Here is a 14585-nt window from a genome sequence, read left to right as displayed (position 1 = left end):
TAATATGCAGGCCATAAAATTTCAGTCCTACCAGAGACTACCACCATCACCGAATCAAGGTCTAATAATTTCATCAGACTGTGAACAATCTTTTTCAACTGAATTGTGTGTGAGGAACAGTCAGCCTCCAACTGCTCTAAATGTACTCTGATTTCTTTTATACCCCATTACGCCTACATAACTTAGAGCAGCACTTTTCATGCAAACAACTCCACACATCCATCACTGGAGAAACCCATCAGCAGCAAATGAATGGATTCCCAAGTGTAAATGCTGCCTAAGTCTGAGATAGTGTGACAGTGGCATGAACACAAATGAAGGATTCTCATTACTATTCCAAGGATATTATCAAGGAACACATGCAGTAACTTTCAGAACTGGATGGTAAAATCCCTTTTGGAATTTTGTAATTGGCAGAATATATGGGAAGAAATGTATCATCTTAGCACATGGAGTAGGTTAGCAGTTTAACTTGAAGGCAAAAGAAATCTCAAAATGCTCTGTGAATATACCACACCTTCCTTGCTAGCTATTTACAGAGTCTCAAATTGATCTGTGAATATCACTTCCTCACTAGCTATTTTATAATTTTCCCACCCTATAAGCTCCCATGCCACATCTCCACCAACAGCTGGCTCAGGAGGGTGCAGCTACACTGGTGGAGGCTCCTGCTCCAGATCAGGCAGAAGAGAAACTTCCCTGAGTCTTATACAAAAAGGCCCAAGCTACTATTTGCCTATTCCTAGAAGTACTTTGGGCACAATTCTGATGAGAAATTTTGTCCAACACCTCCCAGACACTTTTTTCCAACTAGAATTGTTTTCCTTTCCAAGCAGTTTTATTCCCAAATACCTGTGGGTATGGATATTATATCACTGCACTAAATGGATTAAAGACCATAAACATTCAAGATGATTAGAGATAAAAAACTGAAGCTTTTCCATTTAAATTCCATATAAATTGAGGACAACAGAAAAGGCACCTTCAAGCTACGCTGTAGGAGCTGGGTTCGGTATCTGACTCAGCTGAACATCCTCCTTCCCTATGAGACAAAAAGGAGGAGGCAGAACATTCCCATCTAACGCAGCTGATCACAAATACGATGTTGTACAACCCACAATCCCATTATGAAAAAAAGCAATTACCTGTTGGAGTTGAGCAGGGTATTGTTTTCCAAACAACCTTTAACGAACCCTTTCCATTACCCCACAAGAGACAGAAGTACTGTCTCAACAGAGATGCCTATCCTCCAAAACAATAAATGAAGTATTCCTTCATGGAGACGTAAAGGATGAAGTAATGACCATATCACATTTTAAAGCAGAACACATTTTTATTCAACACAGAAATTATATAGATAAAAATCGATAATAACCAGCATTAAAAAAAAAACAACACAAAACCCAAACCCTGTAGTCTTACTCAAATTCAGTTCTACTGATCAGTCACTCATGTTTCTATATACAACATTTTGTCAGTTTTGTTAATATTCATTAATCTGGAAATGAACTCCCAGTACTAACAAAACAGTTTGCTCATTTTTTGGGGACCCCTGGGGTTGTTACAAAAGAGCAGCCATCTTCATCTTATCGTCCAACACATTCACTGCTGGGGGGGAATTGAAACATTGCTCGTTAAGCAAGGAAAGAGTCACCAGTGCAGCGAGAGTCCCAATTACCTCCTGTGATCAATGGAAGGAAGGACTCAGCCAGCACCTCCAGTATTGTCATAATCCCATGTCCAAGTCACTTCAGTACAAAAGCTATTCAAATAAATAAATAAATAGCAGCAGCCCCATCAAGTAAAACATAAAATCCAACTTCCACATCTTTACAACGTATAACTGTTCAATACAACTGAAAGCATTTTAACTTAAGATTTCAGCCCATGGGGAACAACCCCTCAAAATCTGAGTGCAGCAGAGTTTAAGAGTATAAAACACTTTGATAAACTAGCAACACAGCTCTGCAGTTCTTCTGGGGGAAAGGATGGGCATCTTCAGCTAAAGAAGTCCTCCATCCCTCCCTTCTCACACAGGTCTTGAAAGTCGTGCCAGTACAGCTCTTTTGGGGTTGCAATGTTATTTTTCCTCACAAATGATTCCTCAGATCTGCAGCAGAATTCTGCTACATTTAACTACAGCCTAAGGCCCAACTGCATGTGTTTGTGAGGGCAGGCTCAGCATCCCCTCTGGCCTCTACAGCTTTACACAAAAGGCATGCAGTTAACCATTCAGCTAGGGAGCTACAGCTTCAGAGACTGTGCAGAGCATTCACCTGCAAGGATTCTGGCACCTGCTATGAGCCTCTGTGGGATCAAAATCTTCTCTGTGCCTCTGTTCAGCAAAACAGTTAAAAATGGACAGAACATTCAAGTTAAGCAGAAAACACACATCGAACCAAACCAGGGAAGTAACTCAGAGACTAAAAAAATTACAAATCTGCCCTGGAAATCAAGTACTGTGCCAACACATGGAACAGCATATATCAGCAGCTGATGAGACATTTCTTTACACTTTGCAGGACTATTTTAGAGTGCTGTTTTGTTAATCAAGTATAAAGATCACTGCATTGTTTCGCAAAACTCAGAGCACAGTTCAGAACAAGACACATCCCTACAGCTTTAATAAATACAGTTATGAACAATACACAGCTTAAATTACCTAACCTTCACAATCTAAGTATAAACACCTCATACAAAAAAAAATTCCTTTATATTTTGTACATCTTAAAAAAAAAAGGTTACAGAAACATCTGTTTTGCTAAGGAGATACCTGTATGAAGAAATGATATGTATAGAAGACGTTGAATTGTCTGTTTGCTGGGTAACACTTGTTATCAAAATGTTCTCTTCCAACCTACCACCTAGGAAATTTTTCTTTTCTTACAGACACATGTTTTGGCTCTGAATCTGAAATTCAAAGCCATTTTAAATTAGCCATGTGAAAGAGATTTCTGGTTATTAAGGCCTTGATCTGTCAAAGACTTCCAAATATAAATGACACCGCTGAAATAAGCAAGTACCCAACAGAGATCACTGTGGCACTGAGAACTACAGCAGCACATTTTTTCAATCCAGTAATTCAAAGGTATGGCAGCACACAGTTCTCTGCCACCTCAAAAGGAACAATCTCTCATTTCAACCCAGCCTAGAGGAGCAGCACAATAATGATGTGACATTTGCACAATCATTTTACTACAATGCCCTGAAAATGATTTGAGTCCCGCACTGGAAATTCTGATTCATAATCTACTTTTTGTTGCTTACGACTAAGTTTTACACAATCCTAACTGTAGAATAGCATCCACCCAAATAGTTTGTAAAAACTACGGTACACTGCAACTATAAATTCTATTTCATCAGTTACCAAAAGGTTGGGTGTTGTCCTTGGGATTAGAATTTGTGCTGTACTTAAAAACTAATAATATGATGAGGTTATCATTGTCTGAGCAGCTTCAAAACACTAACAGCAGTGTATATTAATAACCAGATGGTATTATTCTATACAAAGTGATGCCCTCAGTCACAGTGATGCACAAGTGACGTAAGGGATACTTTGCTCACCAACAAGGGGACATTTTACTGCTAGGCTGTCTGTTATGATTTCAACCTCCTTCTGCTCCACTTCTGACTTGTTTTTAGAAAATACACAGTATAGCATTTTCATTAAAAACATCCTATCAAAATAAAAAAGGCACTTGGTATTTCTCTTTGGCTCAGTTGAGGCGGTCTGCTCAAAGCTTCCCAAAGTTCCTATCCCTTCATCTGATGAATAGTTGCCATCCTGAGGTACTTATTCATGTGCAAAAATAAGAGCTTCAGGGATTTACCAGTTGCATTTCTCAAATTGCTTCCAGTAAACGTGCAAAATTCTTCACCGAACAGAACCTCTTACGTATAGAGTAACACATTCCATTAAGGTTTTCTTTTAGGGAAGAGCTCTGGTCACTTACACAGTCCTTGTTCCAAATCTGGTCTCTCAACTCAGTGTTCCTTAAACCTGGAAAAGAACAGCAATCAGGCTGGAAAAGTTTAGGTGTGAGATATAAACAGCCAAAATGCATGGTCTGCATTCCTTGCTATGTAATTTTTTTTCCTGCTCTATTTCACTGCTGCAAAACTGCCAATGGCCAAATTAAGATTTTGCTTAGACAAGGGTAACCCCATTAATTCACTAGATTTTCTTTCTCAATTCACAACACTCTAATTCCAGACACTTTTTCCTTCAAGGAGACCTTTTAGAAAAAGCTACATTTGAAACTACCGAACAACACAGAGCAAGAAGCTACCTGACTGCTCATTCCCCACCTGCATGCTCCATGATGAAAACTAGAGAGATTACATATTTGGGGGAAAAAACCCAAACCATAACTAAGAAACTTTGACCAAAAAAAAAATCGGTTTTCAAGCATTTTTCAAAACAAGATATTCTAAAGAAGAAAATTCATGATTAAAAACATTAAGACAAGATTATTCTTTTGAAGCAAAACTGAAAACAACAGAAATGGACATACAGAAAACCTTAATATGTTTTTTCTACACTTAGGTATTAGGGGGCAATATTTTTGTAACCTGTTTTTAAATTGTTATTTAAGAGCAACAGCTGTATGTAACACTTACAGGGTATGATCTGCATTACACCTTAGTTCCTTCTGAATAAGATGGAGTAAGAACTGTAAAAAGAGACACAATATCTGTGTTACTATCCATACAGATACATCAACAAAGTTTCAGAACAAGCTGCAAGCTGTTATTCAAAGAGTTCTCTATTTGAAACATTACTCTGTAATACTGAAAACATAAAAAAACTCAGATGCTTAAGCAGTGTTTGCAAAATGAGTTTTCACACTGAACATGAAACAAAAAATAATTTCTTTTTCACAATTGAGAGACCAATTTCTGTGTAAAAAACAGAACAGCTTTCCAGTTACTTTGTCAGCAGACACACAAGAAACCAGCAGAGGGAACCCAAGACTTCAAAAAGAAAATGCAAATGGAAATGTGGAAATGTTGGAGCTTAAAATTATTTTAGCTGCTATTCTGAAAACAAGCTTGTGTGAAAAGCTTTAATCACACAATGCTGAGCAACGTCAGCCACATTTACTTGCACACACAGCATCATGGCTTTTAAATGCATTTTAAAAGGTGTGCTAACTGAGGCAGACTCCAGGAAAGTGATTCTACAAACAAAATTTGAGGATTCCCACATACGTTAAAGATAGGATGAGAACTTCTAGGGTTCCTCACTCTTATAGATTTCTTCATCCTCAGTCTCACTGTTATAAAAGGAATTTTCTTCAATACTCTAAGTAGTGGCGTTTTAAGATGCTAGACCTAATATTTCAGAGAGATGTGTGGCCAATCATGATGGAACTGAATATCATGCAAGAGACCAAACCCTCTCCAGGTATCTTTGAAGAAACAGAAGTTGAATGCAGGTATCTATATGCTGTACAGCAAATAACAGTAGAAGCAAAAGAGGAGTAAATAAAAAAAAGTATTACAAGAGCAGAGGGAACATACTTAAACTATTAGTATGTCTAATTTAATTAATTTCCAGACATTCACGTCTTACATGTAGAAAAATAATAGTTCAACATTTTGGGCTTAACTTTAGTTTAGAAAGCAAGCTTCCATCCCAACTCAAAATAATGCTACCTGTTTTTCTTGCCTCAGGAAAGAGTGACACACTCAACTGGTCTTTCTGCAGAAGTACAGAGCTCAGTGAAATAACCGTGCAGACAAGGGGTTTTGTCTGGGCACAGCCAGTACAGAGGAAGGTGCAGTTCTGAAGTGTTTTACAGTCATTCAACCTTTTCATGAGCACTTCCATTCAGGACTTCAAAAGGACAGAATAAGCAAGCGATACTTCAGGATACCTCAGTGGCAGAGTCATGAAAACATGACTGGCCGCATTCTATGAGAACAGACCAAGTTGCTACAAATGCCTGCTAGGGAAGTCTGTGGCAAACACAGAAACATAACCTATAGATTAACCTGTAGGTGGCTACAGCAAGGCTGACTTCAAAGACTCTTCTCACCTCATCTTGTCTCTTCTTTGGTCTTTAAAGCAAAGTAGTGCAAGTTAAGGAAAAAAGACACCTTATCAGATCTTCCTATCCAGCACACAGAACTTCAAACAAGAGAGTAGGAGAAAAACGTAAAAAATAGAAAAGCATATACTTTGTTTCAAGTAACCATGCATGTCATGTCACACTCCTTTTGCCTAACATCTACTCCTGGTTACTGTCAAAACCAAGGAAGTCACTTTTTTGTTTAACCCAGCACAGCAATTTTATGGCCCACCTGGAGAATGTCATGTATTAACTTTCAACAGTTTCATGATCGTGGTGATTTTGGTGACACAGCAACATAGCCAAACAGTTGTTACTGCTCCAGTAAACCATTTTTAAAGAAAATAGAAGTAATTCTTCTGTGAGTGGAATCTAAGGCATCTTCTAGCTTTAAATGTGAAGGTTCACTTACAGTTTTGCCTGCTGTAATCTGCTCAGCCAGCAATTAACAGATGTGTAATTGCTGACAAACTGAAGTGCATCAGAACTAATTTGCACTTTTGATTACAATTAAATGAAAATTTCAAAACAAGCTACTTTGCTCTTTTATTGAAAATCTCCTATACAATTGGATGTTCCTTAGACAACAAAGCACTGCATTTGCAAAAGGAAAACATGCATTTTAAGATAAACAGTTTAGCATAAAGAAAATACAAAGCAGGCAAGAAGTACTTTTAGACTTACCAGCAAGGCACACCCATCTGCTACCATGAGCATGTAAAACACATTGTTCCAACCAGATGGTGAAATGAGACCAGCTAAGAGAGGCCCCAAAGCTGCACCTAAAATATAGTAGTGATAGTGTCAGAATGATGCAATGCAAGTTTTATTATGCTGAAAGATAGCTGTTCTAAGAAGATTATCAATTTCTCAACTTAGTTAACTCAGTATTACCTGATGTTCTAAAACATCCCAGAAAGCTCAAAATGTAACTGAACCTAACATAGGGGAAGCTGGAAGACTAGAAGTTAGAGAAATGTCATTCTTTGGCTAAAGACATGCCTATTCCACACCAAGACAAATCCCACTCAATTCTCCCTTCTACATACCAGTGCAGAGGTCACAAGCAATCACTGATCTCAGAAAGAGCCCCATGACACCTACTTTTTTTACTTCACCCTCCCTCAAACATGGGAACATTAGTGATGCTAAACACGAAGTTTGCTTTTCCTCTCAATTCCAAAACTGTAACTAGCCTTGAGAAAACCTGGACAGAGCATAGTTTCTCAAAAATCTTTTGTTTTAACCTACCACAGCCGAGCTCTTGCTTACCTACAGATCCTGTTCCATCAATGATTGCTGTTACTGTGGACAAGGCTCTTGCATTCCCTTTCAGGCTTTTATGGGTACCCTAAAGTGACAAATTCTGCTTAGAATCATCTTGAGTTGAACTCAGAAAAAGTTTCTACAATAGTATCTAGTCTACACCTCTCCATGTTAGATGTACATTGTGAAGCTGGACTCTCACTTGGTACCTTAAGAAACCAGTGCCTTTGAAAGCAACCTTCAAACTCTTAGCTAATGAAAGGTACTAGGGTACCTTTGGTCTCAGGTGCCATTCAACAGGCTTTTTCTAACTGAAAGTTCAAACGGTAGCATGGACAAATAAGTACCAGGCATAGCTTTCTACACTGATGAGAGTTAGGTCTCCAGCTTCTCTCTCACACAAATATAGCCCTTTCCTTCATTCAAAGATGCAAAGTATAAAAGAGGGTAGAGAGAAGTCTGTACAGAGACTTGGCCTTGCATGCAACTTCTACATCCACTTTGGACTGTCACCTACAAGACTTGGTTAATCTATGGAAGAATAAGACTTCTTACTCTGGAAGAATAATTTAGAAGAATAATTTAGAAGTATGAACTCTAAAACAATCTCAATGTCTGAGTTCAACACAGCTTAAGCATCTCCTTATCTTTAGGACAGTGCAGCCCCTTCTGATAATCCTGCAGCAGTCAAATGGCTCTCTCTGGAGGTCAAAGCTGCAAAGGTGGATACAAAGGGGAAGCCAAACTCACCAAGTCAGCAGAGACAGCAGTGGTAATCAGTGCATAAGGGCCATTCACCAGGGCACCACTGATAAGCAGCATCACTGTTGCAAATTGGACAAAAACAGAGAACATGAGTTGCCCGAAAGACTTAACTGTAACAACAAATAGAAAGACATGAACATAATCAGCCTGTATGAGTGAAATTGCTTTCAAAAGCACTACAAGTAGTCTTCAAACATTTCTGATATTTGTTACAGGCAAATAATGCACATAATACAGTGCACAGGCATTATTTGTATAATATACAAATATTGTGCTGATATAACACCTCTAACAAAGACTAATGATATTACCTAAGTCACTGTTAGCTCAACTAACAGTTAGTTACAATTAATTGACACGAACTAACGATTTGTTAACAAAATCCCCATTACATAACTCATACCACCAATTATTTAGTTTGTATTCCTTCTCTTTATTGCACAAAAAGCCTGCAAGGCATAGTCTAAGTAGTCTAAGGAGTTTCATTCCATACTTCCTCCTCTCAAGGAAAAAAATAAAAAGGAAAATAAAGAGCTAAGCAGAGCAAAGGATCATAAATGAAAAGTTCATATGAAGTGAGGCATACAACAATTTAGAAATACTCACCTACAGTAGCCTCAAGGCCCATTTTACTGACTGTACTGAACATGTACAACTGCAAAAATAAAAAAACACACATGCTATAATACCAACATCTGTAGTGATGCCCCCTTCCCCCATGTTAACTAAAAATATCTTAGGCATCAGGTGAAAGATAGTTCTGGCATCTGAGGTTTAAAATAACCCTTTTAGATCACAGCAGGATGGTTGCTTGATGGAACGGATGAGGGAGATGATAAGGGCTATGCTCCTATTTCCTCATGTGTCTTGTCAGAAGAAAGTGCTATTTGACGAGACCACTCAACTTTAAACTCTCAAACTGTCAGCTTCAGTGAAGCACAGAAGAATTCACAAAAGAATCAGAACATACATCAAAAAAATGCACTTCACATGTCCAGCTGCCAGTTTTCAGTTAGAGCACAGTAATTTCAGTCTTTGAGCAACTAAAATTCTGGCTAAGAACTGCACATCAATTTTAAAAGAGTGATAAACTATACAAGGTTTTCAATGTCCAACTTAGCTCTCTGCTTAGTACTTCTACTGCTGCTTTTCTTCACAAGATATAAGGCACAAAAAATAACAAGCAGTGGATTACACCAGTATGATTGCTTAGTAAAGGTGGTCCAAATCTATACTTCCTCGCATGCTCAACTTCTTGCACTTTTAGCCTGGTCTGAATTCTACGTCCAACTTAGAAGATGCTGTTGCAGAACTTTCTAAGGAGTGCTGTCAAAGTCCCAGCCACAGCTGTAAAAGAAGGGCAAATTCTTACTGTGGGTGCTGCAAGCAATAACATCATTCCACAGGTCGATGCCCTCTTCTCTAGCCTGTCTGAAATCAGGCCTGCCAAAATTCCACCTGAAAGAAGAGATAGGTGTGTAAGGAGAACACCGTACGTTTTACACAAAAGGCATCAGTTACACTTAATGAAACTCAACTAAGATTAAAACAATACATGACTTTTACTGCAGTTACACACAGCAACACAGATTATAGAACTGATGAGATAATTGGCACTTGATGATATCCTTATAACTCATCCAGATTTGACTCGGAAGGTAACTGACTCTTTGGTTATTCCAACTGAATTTCCACGATGGCAGAAATGAGGGTGGAACAGAGACTGAAGAAAAACTTAGAAATTATAGTTCTGCTGCTTTTGAACACAAAATGCCTTTGCAGGAGGTGTCACCTGCTCTCACTCTGCCTGCACCCCAGCTGGTCGCTGGTCTCTGAACTCCTCACATGCAACAGTACTCAGCTGTAGTGCGCCCTGTCCATGTCACATTAGTAGTGGAAATGAGCTGTTTTAGATCCCAGGGCAAATGAAATACTTGTTTTTCAACTCCAAGCCGTCACTCCATGCTCTTTAGGTTTTCCCTTCTTCTTGTATTTCCCAATGATCACACACAGAAGTACTAATTGGAGTATGTGGCAGATGCAAGTTTGAAGGCCTGAGGGAAGGAGCTGTCAAAATGATGTAAAGAGAACTTGGTGCGGGGAGAAAGAAAGGAAGTTTTTTGGATTCTCCACATTCCTGCCTCTCCCTTCCCAGCTGCCCATCTTCCAAGTGTCTACATCACACTCGAATTTAAATGTAAATGCCAGTTTGAAATAGCACAGGGCTCTCTGTTAACCTTGCATTCATGGTGGAATGAGACAAAGCTGAAAAAAGTCATTTGTATCCCCAGGGTATCACTCACTCTTTCTTCAGCTGTCTAGGATGTAATAAGCAGAGGTAACATTTAGCACAAGCATGAAACAGTAACTGCAACACACCTCAATACTTGTACAGTGAACTACCAAGGCCTAGGCAGTTCTTGACACAGTGAAACTTCCCCTACTACAAGTATCATTTTCCAATAGACTGATACAAAGCTAATTTTCATAAGGGCACTGCAGGGTGTGTGGGAGAGGGCACACATAAACCAGCTGGAAACTGAGATGGTGCTTATTTATTTGGGAACTATATGGTCTGATTGAAGTAAATATTTAATCATTCAACAGTGTTCTCACAAGTTACAAAGGAATGATCTCATCCCTATGATCAGTATAATTTCCCAACTTCATTTTATATGAGACATCATGAAAAAAAAACGTGGCCATTCACCAGTGCATCCACAAAAAATACACAGCTGTACAGCAGGGATAGTTCTGCTGTGTTAGAAAAAAGAAATGAACATATTTTGACAAGAAAAGTGACAAAGATCCACAGTCAAGAGCATTTGGTATTTTTTTTAAAGCTTCTGAAATACATTCAGAAGAACCGTGGTGTCAGTGGCACTACTATGATCTCACCAACAAGGAACACTATTTAGGAGAAGACACTAAGGAACCATGTGGGCACTCAAAATCTTAGAAGCTACCATGCAGTATCCTAAATACTTGTACTGAGTTGATAGACAGGATGCAGGATTTATGGGAGACCCTGCTCCTTCATGAAGCAGAACTGAAAAAATAGCACGGGAAATCCAGTTTGGCAGTGTAAAACTATGTTATGGCACATTAGTTATTCCAGCAGCAGCACCATTTATCTTCTGAATTACTGGAACAATTTCAGAACTTGAACTATTTTAACAGTAGCAATGCAAACTACCAGCTATTAATATTAAAAATACCAATAATTTAAAAAAAATCAATGGAAGATGTATCTTAAGTAGTGTTTTAAGGGATGTCTCTTGCACAAATCCCACAGCAAACCTAACCAGGGCTGTCTGAAGTAAAACACTGCTCATTTCTGACAGGTTGCTCTGAACTCTTTTTACAGTAAGAGTGGTGAAACACTGGCACAGGTTGCCCAGACAGGTGGTGGATACCTCATCCCTGGAAACATTCAGGATCATGCTCAAGGGGGCTCTGAGCCACCTGATGTAGCTGTAGGTGTCCCTGCCCATAGCACAATGTTGAAATAGACAACTTCTAAATGTTCCTTCCAACGATTCAATGATTCTATCATTCTACGAAGCTCATTTAAAACAGTGTTAAACGTGGCAGTGAAAGTGTGTGAAATCAGTAACTCGGCGATACTAACTAAGGATAAGCACTCAGACTTGGAACTTTTACCAACAAAATGGAATGTCTGCATTGCACGTAGCTGAATAATCAATGAAAATATCAATTTGTGCTTAGCAGAGATACCACGGTTCAGCCCTGTCAATTTGTCATGGAATGTGATTACACACTCTTGATCTCTGGGGAAGGACTGATGCATCATTCCTTCATTTTGCACTATATTTAAGAAATCAGTCTGACATAAGTAGTAACAAACACATGATATTCAGGTCACACGGCCTACACCACAATCACTGCATATCCTGAGAATTTGCTTTTTACAGTAGTTGAAGAGGTTATTAAAAAAAAAGAAAAAAGAAAAAAAAATCAGTCAAGGTTGCCAGTACTACAATGTGTTTGAAGCAGATCGACTCATAGGTGAGAACATCTATTATGCACAATGTAGCTGAAAAATTCCATAGTATTTGGCTCAGTCTGTGATGGACAGCACTACCGTCTCCCTGATTTGTTTAAGTGAAGATGCTTAACAAAGATTTTAATGTCTGATCTATCTCTCTATTTAGTACCTTAATGCAACTCTACTTCAGGGGATATAAGGCAGAAGACCACTAATATATGTTAGCTGTGTACACCACTGTTTCTGCTAAACTAGTCTGAGTGAAGATGAAAAACTGATGTTCAAACTTACCAAAGATTCCACCCACATCAAACAGTGTAGAAAGATCCCCAGCTCTTTTGGCATCAAGGTGCTCTGGTGACAATTACAAATAGAGAAAAACAACAACAACAAAAATAATCAAAACCATTTTCTTCATTTCCAGACTACGAAAAGCAGATATCTCAGTACAGTCATATGTTGGGTATCATAATCAGTCACTCAGCAATACAGTCCTTTGAATACAATTACACCCACGGCAGGACATTTTAATGCTTCAGTTATAAAGTCTACTCAATAGAGTTGTTGACTGTCAAAGTTTGGCTTAACAATATTCCAATTTGTGAACAGCCACAGTCTTATGATCTAATGAATGCTCCTAAGTGAGGCTCTTGGCTCTAAAATAATGATTAGCATACACTTGGATCGCTTACAGAGCCTCATCCTGGGGGCTTCCATCACGTCAAGTAATATTCATCATTAGATGGCTGGCCACATGGTTGGCGCAGCACTTGCTGCGCAGTTTCTGTAGACTATGAAAAGACAAATGATTTCCTCCAGTCCACTCTCTGTTATTGACAGTGAAGATCACTGTTGGCACATATTTACATATAGTCTAATGTAGTTACTCATGTAGTTACTACTTACTGGTAGTACTGACTACCAGGTCAGATTTCCAGAAGCTTATCAGGAAGTCTGGCAACTTAAGTTCCATTGTGTTAAACATGGCATTTCAAAAGCAGCTAAATTTCTTAACTCCTTTGGTATATATATTTTTAAAAGCTTCTGCAACACACTTGAAAGAGCAGCATGTGCTAAAGCAGTGGTGTCAATGGTGCTACCATAACCTTACCAACAATAAATTCACTACAGCACAGATTGGAGGACTGTTGATAAATATCTTCTATTACCAGCCAGCTGCTTTCAAGGTAGCACTGGTTACTTGGGAGTCCACACAACAGCCGTTAGCTATAGTACTTCCAGCTGAGTGTGTTTTCATGGGTTGTTAAACTTGTCTCGCTCCACTGTCTGCTACTGCTACACTCAGCCAACAATGCATTTTTGTTAGCTGGGGATTTAAAGGTCACATCATCACTCACAAGAACTCTCTGTCTAGGGAGAACTCCTTCCTCTGCACTCTGCAGTGAAAAACAGCAGTAGTGAACAGATGAAGAAGTTTGTTTGCATTTTAGTAGTTTTGCACTTTGGTAATTTAAAGCATATTTAAAGAACTGGTTTGCAAGAGCCAAAGCATTGCAGGTTGGAACTGTTGAAGACAATCCACTTCCTTTTTTTTTTAAATGCCTTTTCATAATACTGAATTCAATAAGAAATATGTCAGTTAGTGCCTTACAACTCTCCTGCTACTCTAGCAAAGACAGCCTACTTCAGAAGCAGTAATGTTTATTCTCTAATTTATTAAGCCCATATTTCTAGATGCTTCGTAGTCATAATTCTGTTTCCCCTTACTGTGATACTTACCTACATTTGTGATATAGAGGGGAAGCCAGAAGAGAAAAGTGTAGCTCACAAGCTTTGCAAACAAAAGGCAAAGAGAAAACTCTATGACTCCCTAAGAAAACAAAGGAAATAAGAAGTCAGTATCTGGATAGTGGTTATTATCTACTTTCAAAGACCATTACAGAAATATTTCTAAGAAGCATTTTACACATTTTCTCTCAAGAATTCCCAGAAGACATTTTTCCCTTGACAACAGAAAGCTTACAATCAGAGCAGACTATAGTGTTCTGCTTATATACATTCTCTTAATTACACTGAACTGAACAGAGAGAACACTAAAATAAACAGGAAGGATTGGATACACTTGGACAGCTGCATCACTTATTTTCCCAATTTAGAGGCTTTCTATGCAGCGTTATAGCAATCATATTTCAGAGAAATGAATATACTTCTGTGTTATTTACATCTGTCATTCAGATGGTTCTAAGATCTCTCCCTTATTGTCACACTCTTTAAAAAACGGCCAGTTAACTGGTATGACACAGCTCAAATTACTAAGTAGCAAGCACAAATCATAGACATGGCAGATGCCTATTTCAAGTACTAATTTATTCAATCTCTTTTTTTGCTGGATATATGGAAGGTATAGTTACTTGCTCTCTATAACTACCTGAAGGGAGGTTGTAGTGAGCGGGGGGTCGGCCTCTTCTCTCATGCAACTGGTGATAAGACTAGAGGGAATGGCTTCAAGC

General features: G+C 38.6%; 1 protein-coding gene across 6 annotated transcripts in view; it reads right to left on the bottom strand.

Annotated features, from left to right (window-relative positions):
* Positions 1-1295: 1295 nt before the first annotated feature.
* The window catches only part of SLC37A1 (solute carrier family 37 member 1), a 47320-nt gene continuing 34030 nt past the window's right edge, over positions 1296-14585 (bottom strand). For all 6 annotated transcript variants that reach the window (XM_090123018.1, XM_090123021.1, XM_090123007.1 and 3 more), the window contains 9 exons: positions 13855-13945; positions 12406-12468; positions 9478-9563; positions 8712-8760; positions 8091-8164; positions 7347-7425; positions 6759-6856; positions 4621-4673; positions 1296-4000 (listed from right to left, as the gene is read on the bottom strand). In XM_090123018.1, the coding sequence (XP_089979144.1) occupies positions 3985-4000; positions 4621-4673; positions 6759-6856; positions 7347-7425; positions 8091-8164; positions 8712-8760; positions 9478-9563; positions 12406-12468; positions 13855-13945 (609 nt within the window). In that variant the 3' untranslated portion in view covers positions 1296-3984. The remainder of the gene's footprint in view (positions 4001-4620; positions 4674-6758; positions 6857-7346; positions 7426-8090; positions 8165-8711; positions 8761-9477; positions 9564-12405; positions 12469-13854; positions 13946-14585) is intronic.

Source organism: Phasianus colchicus, chromosome 1 (genome assembly GCF_987193195.1).
Source record: "Phasianus colchicus chromosome 1, bPhaCol1.hap1.1, whole genome shotgun sequence".
NCBI lineage: Eukaryota > Metazoa > Chordata > Aves > Galliformes > Phasianidae > Phasianus > Phasianus colchicus.
Note: the sequence above shows the minus strand (reverse complement) of the source record. Positions and strands in the feature narration are given on the sequence as shown.